General features: G+C 57.1%; 1 protein-coding gene across 2 annotated transcripts in view; it reads left to right on the forward strand.

Annotated features, from left to right (window-relative positions):
- The window catches only part of A4GALT (alpha 1,4-galactosyltransferase (P blood group)), a 28035-nt gene extending 20017 nt beyond the window's left edge, over window positions 1-8018 (forward strand). The window contains exons 1-3 of one of the 2 annotated variants that reach the window (XM_032882842.1): window positions 4320-4377; window positions 5089-5230; window positions 6801-8018. In XM_032882842.1, the coding sequence (XP_032738733.1) occupies window positions 6847-7908 (1062 nt within the window). In that variant the 5' untranslated portion in view covers window positions 4320-4377; window positions 5089-5230; window positions 6801-6846 and the 3' untranslated portion in view covers window positions 7909-8018. Of the gene's footprint in view, window positions 1-4319; window positions 4378-5088; window positions 5231-6800 lie in introns of those variants that run through there. The other variant, XM_032882843.1, reaches the window with a different exon arrangement.
- The last annotated feature ends 6419 nt before the right edge of the window (window positions 8019-14437 follow it).

The raw sequence follows: 14437 nt of genomic DNA on the forward strand, positions 1-14437 counted from the left end.
TAGTAGGAGGTTTTGGTGGAAATTGGGAGAGAGACCAGGCTAGTTCTCAAAGTTTCTCCATTTTTACGGAAATTGATTATTCCTTTACAATATGACCTTCCTTGGGGTGCCTGGATGATGCATTTGGTTAAGTGTCTGACTCTGGTTTCAACTTAGGTCATAATCTCAGGGGTCCCAAGATCAAGCCTTCTTCTTCTTCTTCTTCTTCTTTTTTTTTTTATTAATTAATTAATTTATTTATTTGACAGACAAAGATCACAAGTAGGCAGAGAGAGGAAGCAGGCTCCCCACGGAGCAGAGAGCCCAATGCGGGGCTCGATCCCAGGACCCTGGGATTACGACCTGAGCCAAAGGCAGAGGCTTTAACCCACTGAGCCACCCAGGCGCCCCCAAGATCAAGCCTTCTATTAGGCTCTGGGCTTAGCATGGAGTCAGCTTGGGATTCTCTCTCTCTCTCTCCCTGCCCCTCCTGTTGTGTGCTCTCTCTCAAATAAATAAATCTTTTAAAAATAATAAAAAATAAAATAACATATGACCTTTTTCTGGATCCATTGTACTTGGGCCTCACAGAACACAACTGGCTTGAATGGGCCACCTGCCTCCAAATTTGAACTCTCCCGGTTCACTCTTCTGACTTACTCATCTTCCTCTTAGAAGTGCTAATTTCTGTCAGCTTCCACTTCGGGTCGCCTCTGCACCCTGTTCCTCCCCGGCTCACTGCTATATCTGGTGGACTCAGGAGCTTTGGGCCTCATTTACATGTGAGTTGGGGTTTATGGGTTTTCTGTGCCCTTAGTGTCCCTAAAGCTGAAGCTTGTGGTTTATTTTCTGTTTCCTGTGCTTTGTATGACATCAGCAGAGGAGGAATGATTCAGAACCAAGAATCTGCCCTGTTCCTTTTGGAAAAACAAGTCTCTACCTCCCTCATTTTGTTGGTAACCTTGCCCAAAGAGCAAGCCACTGTGGACCCGATTCTGGCTTTAGAACATCTTACGGGCTTCAGAGAAGAAACACTGTATAAGTTCTGCTCAGAAAACAGCTGTTTTATAAAAATCACCTTCTAGTAACTGTAACTCCTACTTCTTATTTTTTTTAAAGATTTTATTTATTTATTTGACAGACAGAGATCACAAGTAGGCAGAGAGGCAGGCAGAGAGAGAGAGGAGGACGCAGGCTCCCTACTGAGCAGAGATCCCGATGTGGGGCTCGATCCCAGGACCCTGGGATCATGACCTGAGCTGAAGGCAGAGGCTTTAACCCACTGAGCCACCCAGGCGCCCCTAACTCCTACTTCTTAAGTAGAAATATTTACTTATGACTCAAAGGATGGGAGAAGGGTACAGGGCCAGGACTGCGAACTCTTCAAGCAGGATTTTCAAGATCTAAGTTTTGATTCTTCCCACCAAGGAGGGTCTGAGTTCCTGATCCTGTCCTGTCTCCAAAAGTATCCCTACTTTCAGCTTGGTAGACTTTTCCTTCATCTCTTTCTTTCTTTTTCCCCTGTGTGTGTGTGTGTGTGTGTTGGTTGGTTGATGTAACAGGAAGTCTAGGATGTACCAGCTTCAGGCATAGCAGCATCCAGGTATAATGATGACATCATCACGCATCTCTTTCTCTCCATTTCTTATCTCTGCCGGCCTCTGGGCCAGCTTCATTCTCTGGCAGGCAGGCAGGCTTGCCCTCCTGGCTCATGGCTCCATCTTAGCACCTCCATCAGAAAGCATGTGACTCTGTTTGGCCTGGATTGGGTTAACGTTTCCTCCCCGAGCTGCTCACTGTGGCCTGGAGAACATGGCACGGTCATTAGGCAGACTTGAATCGTGTGCCCACCCCAAGAACTAGAGAGTGAGGTTTGTGAGGTGGAGGGGGTTCCTCAAAAGAAATCAGGATACTGTTGTCAAAGTGGATGCTGGGCAGGCAAAGCCAGCTGACAGCCACCCCGTCTGCCCTGGGAATCACCAGCGCGGGTACCCCTTTTCTCTGGCCATGCAGCGAGGCCCACTTGGGGTCCAGAGGAGCTGCCATTCCAGTGATGTTCCAGGCAGTGTGTGACCAGAGGGTGGTTCTGAGACGCCAGGACAGGGGGGACATATAAAGTGGTGTTTTGGGATAAATAGTGGCCTGAGAGGAGATATGTCGTGTTCTACCCCCTGCGACATGTGACTGTGACCTCCTTTGGAAAAAAGGGTCTTTGCAGGTGTTAAGGATCTTGAGATGAGGAAACGATCCTGGCTTAGCCAAGTATGGGCCGTAGTCCAATGACAAGTGTCCTTGCAACAGACAGAGGAGGAGAACATACGTGGGAAAAGGCCGTGTGAGCGCAGGGGCAGAGGCTGGAGGAAGCAGCCCCAGGCCTGGGCAGGGGGCAGGAGCGGGGCACCAGAAACTGGAAGGGGCAAGGAACAGTTCTCCCCTAGAGCTCGAGAGGGAGTCGGGTCTGGCTGACACCGTGGTTTCAGACTTCTGCTCTCTGGAGCTGTGAAAAAAGTAGGCACCTGTTGTGGTCAGTGGTCTCAGCAGCTACAGTAAACCAATACAGGGAGCAGGTCAGAGTCGGGTCCCTCTTCTGTTTCCTTGGTTTTGTGGTTTGTGACTTCTGCTGGGCTCTCTGCCTCCTGAAGCATCTCCACGAAGACCTGGGGGTGGGGCAGTCCTTGCTGGGGGGGGTGGGCAGGAAGGGCTCCCTGAGGGCACCAGCTCCACCCTCCATGGCTGTGTGACCCTGGCAGAATCCCTGTCCCTCTCTGGACCTCTGGGAGCCAGTCAGCACCCTTCCCAGCAGCCCGCGGTTCGGCATGGACCGTGACTGCCTATCACCATGACTCTGTTCCGGTCATGGTCCACCAGCACCAGGCTGAGCTGGATGGACACGGGAGCCGAGGGAAGGTCAGAGGTGGGGTGGCCCCTACTGTGGGCCATGAAGGAGAGACAATTATCAGGCAGAGAAGCCATTTCTAGGCACTTGGACCTGGTCCCTGACACCGGTGCTCCTGACTGGGGCGGGGGGTCCACGAAGCTGGTGTTGAGGGCCCAGCGAGCAGGGAGTGGTCAGGCCTTTAGGCCTTTGACCTGCCAGCTGTGTGCATCTCACCCTCACTTCCTGCCCGAGCTGGATCACGGGGGTCCTGATGATGGGAAGCCACAGAGGAGCTCAGAGCAGGGTGGTGGCCACAGTCAGCAAGCTAACTGGAAACATCTCCCTAGGGCAGAGAGGCAGGAGGAGGCAGTGGCCACGTGCCAGGCTCTGCTGACAAGGGCCAGGACTTGGGCTGCAGCTGTGAGTCCCATCCCGGGGGGCCAGGAGCATGCTTTGGACCTGAGGTCACATGGGGATTGGGCTGTGGCCAACTTGGCCCTGTGCACAGTTTCTATTCCTGGGTCTTGGGCTCCGGGACCAAATAACGACACTGCTTGGGACTGGCACTCTCCACGGGGGCGGGCGCGGGCTCAGGGGGCACATCTGGCCTCCCCAACGGGCCCAGACCCCACCCCACCCCACAGAAGAGCCAGATCACCCCAATGCTGCGGGGCCCCTGGGAGGCCGGGGCCTCGATCTGTTCAACTCTCAGCCCACTCCTCAGTGTGGTTCACATGGGGTTAAAAATACTCAGAACCAAAATAGCCTCTCCTGGCAGTGGAACATGAGGTTCTTGATTTCTAGTGGCGCTGCTGCTCATGACCCGGCCGGGGATCCCAGGCCGCTCCCCGGCTCTCCAGCCCCCTTTCCTTGCTCACACGCTCCTGACTGCTTTTGTCATTTGCTGATTTGCTGACTCGCTGACCAGCCTATTCATTAATTCACTCATTCATTCATTCACTGATTGTTCATTGGTTCCTGCCCTCGTTGATTTGCTCCTTCCTTGACTCACTCACCCACCCACTTAGTCTTTGCTCGGTGACTGTGGACTGCATCCCTGGGGCCCATCTACCATCTAGATGCTGAGGAAAACCAAAAAAGACCCATCCCCGTGGGGTGACGTTCCACATCAGTAACCCACACAAATGAGAACGAAACGTCCCGTATGGCAGAGGAAGTACTGGGGACAGTAAACTCCAGAGGAGGCCGTGAAGGGACAGGGGAGGTGGAGTTTTGGGGCCTGGGAGGCCCCACAGGAAAAAGATGATTTTTTTTTTAAGATTTTATTTAGTGAGAGTGAGAGTGAGACTAAGAGTGAGAGTGAGAGTGAGAGAGAGAGCACAAGGGGGAGGAGGGAACAGGAGTAAGAGAGAGAAGCAGACTCTCTGCTAGCAGGGAGCCCCACGCGGGGCTCAATCCCAGGACCTCGGGATCATGACCTGAGCCGAAGGCAGACGCGTCACCAGCCGAGCCACCCAGGCGCCCCAGGAAGATGATTTCTGAGTGAGAACAAGAGGGAGGTAAGGGACCGAGCCAGGTGAACAGCTGTGAGAACAGGGTTCCAAACAGAGGGGACAGTGAACACACAGGCCCTGAGATGGCAATATGGGGGGCATGGGTTTGAGAAAGAGTGAGCAGGCCCGGTGTGGCTGGGAGAGAGCCGACAACCCGGAGAGACGCAGGGTGTGAGGCCGGGATGGGGGCCATGCAGGACCTGGTGGACCTGGGCCTCCCACATCACTGAGGATCTCAGCAGACAAATGACATGATCTGGCTAATGTCCTCGGAGTGTCCCTCTGGCCGCCGGGCGAGTGAGTCCGTGAGTGAGCAGATCAACGAGAGGGCGAGTCCGGCTGTGTGTGCCTACTGTGGGTCAGGCTCTGAGCCGGGCTCTGGCGGGGGAAAGGTGCACAGGACCCTGTGTCGCTTCTGGAGCCCACCTGGCTAAGGCCCTTCCATCAGTGTCACACTCCAGGAAGCCACCTTCCCCTGGCTCCACTGGACCCTTTGCTGCATTTCAGCGATCACCAGCCTTGTCCATGTCTGTTTCCAGATGGCCCCCCTGCCCGCTGAGAGCTCCCCAGAGGCAGAGCTGCACCTATCTCTTCCTTCCTCCCAAGCACCCTGTGGGGCCGAGAGAGATCACTGAGCCAGTGACCCTGTGTGGCTGGGGCGTGAGGCCTCCGTGAGCCCGCCGCCCTCCTCACTCTGTGTCTCGCCATCTTTTGCAGATGGATTTGTGGGTGCGGAGCATTTGTGGAAGGGCCGTGTTCCTGTCGGCAGAGGAGTGTGGCTGCTGAGCCAGGGCGTGTCCCCCGGAGAGCTGCCTAGCTGCCCGGATCCCTACCTCGCCGCCATGGGCCACCCAGGCTGGTCAGTTACCAGCCAGTGACGTCACCGCGGGTCCCAGCCTTCCACCAGGAGGGCAGGCCAGAGGCTCAAGTCCCAGCCTCCTGGCACTAGCCTCGGGCTAGGAGACCCTTCTGTCCTGGGGAGGGGCTGACTCCAGCCCCTGTTAACCCCCAGGCTGCGTGCCCAGTCCCTCCATCCCTCTGTGTGTCCACATTTCCTGGCCTCTAAAGGAGAAACAGCCCAACCACCCTTGGGGCTACGGAGAGCCAGAGGGGGTGCACACGGGCCCCAGGAATTTAGAAGGTGCTGGGTAAACGGTGGCCGGGGTTCCGTGAATAGCAGTAACAGCCTGGGTAAATGCGTACTGAGTCCCCGAAGTGCTAGGTGCATTACCACGCCCCCTGTGCCACTTCTCTCCCAGGCTGGACGGTGGCCTGGCTTCAAGCCCCCGCCCCACCACTTGCCTGCCCTGGGACCGTGTGTGAATCACCAGACTTCTCGGTGCCTCGTGGTGGTGGGGACAGTGATCCCCACTGCATAGAGCAGCTGGGAGGGTTTAGAACATTTCATGTGTGTGACTTCTTGAGCAGGCCACCTGGCACGTGTGTGGTGACAGTCAGCCCTTTAGTGGGTTCCGGTGTTCTTGCCTGCAGGTAGGAAGCGTGAGCTCAGTGAATTGCCCCACGTCTTAGCTGGTTCAGGCAGACTTAAGGTCCTGTGCCTCCCAGGTGTTTCCGTAGCCCTGCCCTTGGGGACAGAACCCAGGCCTGTTGCATTTCCCCCAGCCACTTGTAAGGCCCCCAGGATGTTCTCGGCTGCTGGCCAGGTGGACATCACCAGGAGAGGGGTGAGGGTCGAAGGGCAGCTGTCCTAGGCGGGGTTACTGGCTTGCAGCACAATCTCCCTGCCCCTCTCCCTCCAGACCTGTGTCTCTAGGAAGCATGGCCCAGGGTAGAGGCTGGGAAAGCCAGACACTTAAAGAGACTTCACTGTGTCTGAGACAAGGGCTTTAGGACCCAGCATGCATCCCTGGGTGCCTGGAGCCCACCAGCCCTCCAGGCTTCAGGTGCCAGTGCCCAGGCCTGCCCAGGCCCCAGGCTTTCCTGCTGAAAAGCCCAAAGGCTACTTGGCAGTGTGCCCTCTTGGAGCAGCTCCAGGCCTGGCTTGTGGAATTGAATGGGCCTGAGGGGTCCATGTGCTAGGCATCAGATCACGGGCTGCCAGTGGCCCAAGGGGCCCAGACCTCACCGGACAGAGGGGCCCGAGTGCCACGTGGCAGAGGCATCGCTTCTGACAACCCTCGTCTGTGCCAGACCCTGGCCTGGGGCGTGATGGCCGTGTGTTGTAGGTAGCACTGGCTCAGTTCCCGGGAAGCTCCCAGGTGTGTCACAGAGAGCAAAAGGGACTCTTCCCAGCCTTCCGCCTCTGGCCTGCCATTCTGCTTTGCAGGTGAGGAAGGAGGTGGCATTCGGAGCCAGCAGGTCCGTGGGCTTTTGGAAGCTAGCACTGGCCATCACTGGTGCTTGTGGGAAGTGTTCTTGGGGCCGGGGATGCCCGCAGTCTGCCCGAATGTGACACTCGTCTCTTACAGACCGGCCAGTTCCTGCCTCGGGCGCTCGGCGTCATCTGGGGAGAACATGCCCGGGGCCCCTGAGTGCCTGCTGCGGCTGCTTCGGGGCGCCCCGAGACAGCGGGTCTGCACCCTGTTTATCATCAGCTTCAAGTTCACGTTTTTCGTCTCCGTCATGATCTACTGGCACATCGTGGGAGAGCCCAGAGGCCAGAGAGAGTTCTCTCACTTGCCTGCCGAGGTCCCCTGCCCCCAACTGGTGCTCCCTACGCTGCTGTCCAGCACCCCGCCCCCGGGCAACATCTTCTTCCTGGAGACCTCAGACCGGACCAACCCCAACTTCCTGTTCATGTGCTCGGTGGAGTCGGCTGCCAGGACCCACCCCGAGTCCCGGGTGATGGTCCTGATGAAGGGGCTGCCCGGCGGGAACGCCTCCCTGCCCCGGCACCTGGGCCTCTCGCTCCTGGGCTGCTTCCCCAACGTGCACCTGCTGCCGCTGGACCTGGAGGAGCTGTTCCGGGACACGCCCCTGGCGGACTGGTACGCGGCCCGGCGGCACCGCTGGGAGCCCTACGCGCTGCCGGTGCTCTCCGACGCCTCCCGCATCGCGCTCATGTGGAAGTTCGGCGGCATCTACCTGGACACGGACTTCATCGTCCTCAGGAACCTGCAGAATCTGACCAACACGCTGGGCACTCAGTCCCGCTACGTCCTCAACGGTGCCTTCCTGGCCTTCGATCGCCACCACGAGTTCATGGCGCTGTGCATGCGCGACTTCGTGGCCCACTACAACGGCTGGATCTGGGGCCACCAGGGCCCGCAGCTGCTCACGCGGGTGTTCAAGAAGTGGTGCTCCATCCGCAGCCTGGACGACAGCCACGCCTGCCGCGGCGTCACCGCCCTGCCCAGCGAGGCCTTCTACCCCATCCCCTGGCAGGACTGGAGGAGGTACTTCCAGGAGGTCAGCCCCGAGGAGCTGCAGCGGCTGCTCAAGGCCACGTACGCCGTCCACGTGTGGAACAAGAAGAGCCAGGGCACGCGCTTGGAGGCCACGTCCCAGGCGCTGCTGGCCCAGCTGCAAGCCCGCTACTGCCCCACAACGCATGAGGCCATGAAGATGTACTTGTGACGGGCCTGCCCGGGGCACCCTCCCCACACCACTGGGGGTCCTGATGGAGGAGGGCTCCCGGCCACCTTTTCTGGCGGGGGGCGAGATGGGAGGGCCCAGGACAGAGAGGCCTGAGTGGCCACAGCCTAGGATTTGGGCGGGCTCAGGGGAGGGTGGGCAGCTGTCAGCCCCAGAGGTGTGCTTGGAGGACCCACTGCAGGCCCCCAGGTCCGCTCCCTCCCGGGCGAGGCCGGTGGGACACCCCCCCAGCCTGTGTGCTTTCTCAAGGGTGCAGGCAACGAGTGGGGGGTGGGGAGGGCCCCAGCCCAGAACCCGCTGTCGTGAGCGTCTGGGTCTTCTGGACGGCACACCAGAGCTGTGCGCATTAAAGCAGCTTCTGGGCATCTCGGGGCAGCCAGCCCAGTGGGGGCCAAGGTGCCCACAATGAGAGCATGGATAGAAAAACCCCAGAACAGGGGTAGGAAGGAGAGGGGGTGGGGGAGGCAGCAGGGGTGCACACCTGGCCTCATGAGCCCGGGTTGGGGGTTGGGGCTGGCAGGGGCATTGCTCTTTCCTGCCTTTGGTTTCTTTGTCAGAGGCGCTGAGTGGCTGAGCTGGCCTGGGGAGCCCTGCCTGCTCACCCCGTTCTCTTTCCAGAGATCTTGCAAGGGTGACGTGCACACGCTGGCTACTCCAGGGCGTGGGGGCGGGTTTTAAGAAAACCAACCCCCATCCTGCCTACAATAAACACAGGATAATAAACATAATATAAGCGGCTCCCGGACACCGAGTGCTTGGTGGTTGATAAAAGGAAGCCACTGCACAGGCCCACAGTAGCCCCATTCTGCAGATGAGAAGCAGCTTGGGCCAGAGGTGGTCATGATGTGCTTGAGGTCACTCAGCCCTGCCTGGAGAGCAGAGTTCTGGGACCCTGGGCGGGGGGGGGGGGGGGGGGGGCAACAAGACACCACAGGAGCCCATTACCCCAGTAGGTGCATGCTGTCCCCAGGCCTAGAGGGGGAAGGTGTTAGGGACTGTGGGGTCCCCCCTGCCTCACTTGGATGCCTGGCTCAGATCCTGGGAGAGACCAGAGCCTCCCTGCTGGCAGTGCCAGGCCTGGGCCAGAGGAGAATGCTCTCTGCCAGGTGCAGCCCTGGCCCCGGCTGGTTTGCACCGAGGAAGCCCTGTCTGAGAGCTGCGTGCTCCAACCAGGCTGGAGAAGCACTTCCGTGCGGGACCAGGGGTACTGCCAGGAACCCTGGGGCTTGGCAGGTTGCTCTTTGGCAGCCAAGAGGGAGATGTTGAGAGACCTCTGGATTCTGCCTATAGACTGTCTTGGGCAGCCTGGTTAGGAAGTGAACTCCCTGGCTCTAGCGGTATTCAAGAACAGGTGATATTTTAATGACAACAATGGATTGATTATATGTCCGTTATATCTCCAATCAGAGCATCATTCCCCTATTTTTTTTTTAAGATTTTATTCATTTACCCAACAGACAGAGATCACAAGTAGGCAGAGAGGCAGGCAGAGAGAGAGGAGGAAGCAGGCTCCCTCACTGAGCAGGGAGTCCGATGCCGGGCTCGACCCCAGGACCCCGGGACCATGACCCGAGCCGAAGGCAGAGGCTTCAACCCACTGAGCCACCCAGGCGCCCCTCCCCTATTCTTTTAAAAGATTTTACTAATTAGAGAGAGAGAGCATGTACACACAAGCAGGGGGAGGGGTAGAGGGAGAGGGAGACCCCATGCTCCATGCTGAGCAGGGAGCCCAACACAGGGCTTGATCCTAGGACCCTAGATCATAGATCATGACCTGAGCAGAAGGCAGACGGTTAACGAGCCCCACAGGCGACCCTAACTATATATACGTAAGCAAGACAGACAGACACCCTCTTAGGCTCGAGACTTGTGTAATCAGTCACTCGGCCATGGCATGTGAGTGCCTACTAGGCGCCAGCACGCAGAGATGAGGCCAACAGCGTCACCTGCTCACCCTCAGTGCCTCTGTGGGTGTCTGTTGCCCATGGAACAGAGCCTAGCTCGGGCCGCGTTACAGGCCCGCTGTGGTCCTGCTTCCCTCTCCAGCCTTGTGCACCGCCCTCCACGCATGCTGAACTGCATAGTCTTTTTTTTTTTTTTTAATTTATTTATTTGAGACAAACAGTTGGGGTAGGGGCAGAGTAAGAAGCAGACTTCCGCAGAGCAGACAGCCCAAAACATGACTTGATCCCAGGACCCCGAGATCATGATCCAAGCCGAAGGCAGACGCTCAGTGGATTGAGCCATCCAGGCGCCCTAAACTGCACATTCTTGACTCTTCTTCCTCGCCCAGTGGCCACATGTTGATCCTCTGTGCCTATGTGGCTGCTTGCAACGCCCTTCCCAACCATCTTCACCAACAAACTCCTCTTGTTCCTTCCCAAACGGCTGATGTCCCCTCCAGGGAGCCCTCTCTGACTACCCTCCCTCCAGCCCCACAGCCCCCAAGCACCTCCTTGACTGTGGGGTTCTGGCCTCTTCCCCCAAAGATCTTGAAGGGCAGAGCCATGCCAGAGCCCTCTCAGGGCTATTTCTGGGTTTGGTCTGAGGCTCCTGGCGGGGCACATCCATGTCATTGTTGGGGAGGGGGGTGCTCAAGGAGTTCGGAGCGGTCCATGCAGAGCTGAGGGACCAACTCTGGATCGCCTTTCTCCGGGAGCATCAGTAAGATCGCTGGGCCCTTGGCCATCCCTGACATCTAACCCAGGAGCCCCGGGCCAGTCGGGAGGAGCTGAAGCCAGTTCTGAAGGAACACAGCTTGGCCAAATGTTTACAGACCTCAGAGGGGGACCTCGTTCTGGAAATGGGCCCAGGAGGGAACCTTGGCCCCAGACTCTCCTCCCATCATGCCAGGCAGGGCCAAGAATGGGAGAACTCTCAGATGTTCCTGGCATCCTCTCTCCAAGGAAGCGGGCGGGCAGGGGAAGGCAGAGGGCACAGAGGTGATTTTTTTCCTCTCCCACGTTCCATGAAGGACTGTCCTTCCATCAACCTGACGGTTGGGTGGGGGGCTGTACCTCGCTGAGCCTGCCCCACACCCAGCCCTTACTGAAGCAGACAGAAACCAGTCAGGATCTCGCTGGCCAGAAATAACAGCCATGTCCTGGAGAAAAGAGACCAAGGGGATGGGTGTGGGCAGGCAGAGGGAAGGGGGAAAGGCTGAATCATCGCCCTGCTGTGAGGCCACAAGGTGCCACCCTCACCACCCAGCCCTACGGACCCCAGCCTGTGCCCATCCTGGTGGAGGGTTTGGGGCTGGGAGGAATCGTCTTAATGCACGGGGCAGAGCAGGGAGTGTGAGGATCCCCTTTCCTGTCTCCTGGCCTCTGGGCCCTGGCCAGGGCTGTGCCTTGTTCCCTCTTCTGCAGAAATGGATGGGACCAGCCTCCTTGCGTGATTGCGGCGATTGCATGGGCCAGCCACTGAGCCGTCCTGAGCCCCAGGCTCTAGGCAGGAAGGAGGCAGGCTCCGGGAGCTAGAGAGGCTTCTTCCTTTTTTTTTTTGAGAGGCCTTTTCCTGACCTCCCTGTGCAATATCCACAGACCAGGTGCCCCCCCCCCCCACACACAGCCATGCACACACCCCTTCTTGGCTCCTCTGCCTCTCCCCGATTCCCTGGAGACCCTGTGCTTGGTGCTGCCCCATCCTAAGCTTGCTTTGTTAGATGCTCTCTGGCAGCCTCGGGCTATCCCCCTTCGTGGTAGGAGCAGCAACATTTGCTGGGCAACTGAGTTCTCCATTTCTCGGAAAAGAGAAAGGAGGGGCCAGCTCCCACGGAAGCCTGCCCTAGGGACAGTCATCAGATCCTAGGAACCCTGCGGTTTGTTTCTGGCCGGTGGTGGGTGCGTTTGCAGATGTTCTTGCCTGGGAGTTGGGGAAGAAGATGAGGACCCATTCCTTCATGAGGGGTCAGCAAGGGGTCCCCCAGGGCCTGAGACAGGTGTGTTGTCAATAATTGAATGAACCTTCCCAGCTGACCAAGCACAGGCAAGGAGGCCGGTAGCCAGCCGCACTGGGGTGAGGGAATGCTTCCCTTGCCTCTGTAGCAATATTCAGCTTCTTGTTTAAATATTAAATTGCAATGCCCTCCATCTGAGGGCCTAACAGAGACGGAGGATGAGTGAGTAAGAAGTGTGTTCCTGAAAGTCTGGCTTCATGGTTCACTTACTCCTAAATCTCTTCTAGTCCTGAAAGGTCCCCCAGTAATGGGTCCGTGATTAAAGGAGCGAGACTGATAGAAAGCGAAGGTCAAGCAAAGCTTTATTTCGCGCCAAGCATCAAGAATCAAACCGACCGTTCGGGGCCGCGCCTCTTACAGAGAGCGCAACCCCTCCCTGCCTTACAGACTAGCTTTTAAGGGCAAAGGCCCTGTGGTTGGGCCTGGCCATGCACAGGTGGCCAATGAAATTGTAACAGATGGAGAAAGCTGCACAGTCATGCTAGGTCACACACGGGTGGCCAATTGAATTACAATTTACCCTAGTAGATACTTGAACCAGCCTATCACCTTGGTCAGAATTGGCACCCAAAAGGCGGGACCCACACTCTTTGGTAGCTAGGGAGACAGTATGTGCCCTCACTGATTGGATACCTCCACCTGGCCTGACCCACCCTTGTATTTGGGCTTTGTTACCTGGGACTGGTAAGTAAGTCCCTGGGGGGAGGGGCAGGGTCAGTTTAAGTTTTACTTCGTGAACAACAAAATCACTGTTTAACCCAAGATGGAATCCCTCTGGCTAAATAGGCCCTCACATTCCCAACAGGGGCCGGCCCAGTGCAAGGCATGCTGGGAATTCCACTGTACGGTCCGGGCTTGAGACTGGACACAGTTTCGGAACTGACAACCAGCCTTGGACTCAAGGGTGATCCGGGCTGTGGTGGAGGGAGCACGCACTTCCCTGGGCAAGGGGCCATAGTAGGAAGGAACCAAAGTCTTCACTTGAATTGTGGGGGGGAGGTCCCCAAACAGGAGGACATTTATCACAGCCTTGTGCCACCACCAACACAGATCAGAACCCAGGCCCCCCCCCACCAAGTTCCAAGGACAGAAACAGGACCAGAAAGGGGGCCACCAGCTGCTAGAAACAACTCAGGGTGATTGAAACAAGGCATTTATCGCCCCACGTGATGTATTGGTTAAGAAACCCAGGAAGCTGTTATAATGAAAAGATTCCAAAAGACAGTTGCCTAAAGAAGGCAGAAGATAGTTCCTGCCTCAGGTCACAGTCCCCAGGTGAGTACTCCGAGGCCCTGGGGCCACCCAGCCCCACCCCACCCCACTCCACCCCACCCACCGCCCCAACCTGGGGCATCTAAAGGGTCCAGCTGCTGCCATTTTCCGGGCCAGCTGAAAGGAGGGAAGACAATGCCCAAGGCAACCGGCTCTAATCCCAAAATTTGCATACATCACTCCTGCTCATATCCCATTGGCCGGGACTTAATCACTTGGCCACACCCAGCTGCCAAGGCTGGTCTGAAGCCCCGGAACACACACCCCACTAAAACTCAGCGTGTCCTACTCCTAAACAGATTGGGGTGGGTAGGGACAAAGAGGGACAGTCAGCAGTGTCTGTCACACACAACAAGCAGGCTGGTGGCAGAGTGCTTCAAGGGTTAGTTAAGTCAGCTCATCAATATCTTCGTATCTTCAAGGATCTCGTGAGTTGATTTTTGGTCTCGAGCTTGTCCCCTCATGGCTTCAAGATTGTTGCCACTGCTCCAAGCCTCACACCCTTATGCGCTAACCCAAAAAGGCAGAGAAGAGAATGTTCCTCTCTTGTGTCTGTGAAAACTTTCTCAGAACCCCTCTCCTCCAGCGGACTTCCCCAATTCTCATTGGCTACATAAGCAGTGTCCAATGCCCATTCCTACCCCAGTTACTAGCAAACGGAGTCTAAAGGCTCAGGACAGAGCAGGGGAGCATGAAGATCCCTCTTCCCTGCCTCCTGGCCTCTGCCCTGGCCGGGGCTGCGCCTTGTCACCTTTTTTGCAGAAATGAATGGGACCAAGGACTGGCTTAGACCCACTGACATTTACCCCCAAGGCCTGGGAAGGGTGCCCTACTTCCCTTCTAACACAAGGCCACCTGAGGGCCGAACAAAATCAGCGTTCCCTTTGCAAAAGAAGAGGGGGAGGTATGGCTGTAGGGAAGGAGCCTCTGCGGGAACTGGTACTTCCTGCCCACCCGCTCTGCCCCAAGCCCCACGGTAGACACCTTCCTGCACCCAATTTCATTCACCTCACCCCTGGGAGGAGGACACCAGCTGCAATTTATATATGAGGGAATGGAGACTCGGAGAGGTTACAGGACCTGCCTCAGGGCACACAGCCAAGATGTGGCAGAGCTGCAGTTCCAGCCCCAGTGGGAGGATGAGCCAACCAGAGAAGCTCAGAGGAGACTTGAACAGGTCGATCTAGAGATCCAGGCCCCTCCCAATGCCCATAGCCCAGCAGAAGTCAGATGACAGGGCCTTCTTAGTTCCATGACCAGTAAAATTAGATCTCCCGAAAT

Source organism: Lontra canadensis, unplaced genomic scaffold (assembly GCF_010015895.1).
Source record: "Lontra canadensis isolate GAN:19392208 unplaced genomic scaffold, GSC_riverotter_1.0 scaffold84, whole genome shotgun sequence".
NCBI classification, from domain to species: Eukaryota; Metazoa; Chordata; class Mammalia; order Carnivora; family Mustelidae; genus Lontra; species Lontra canadensis.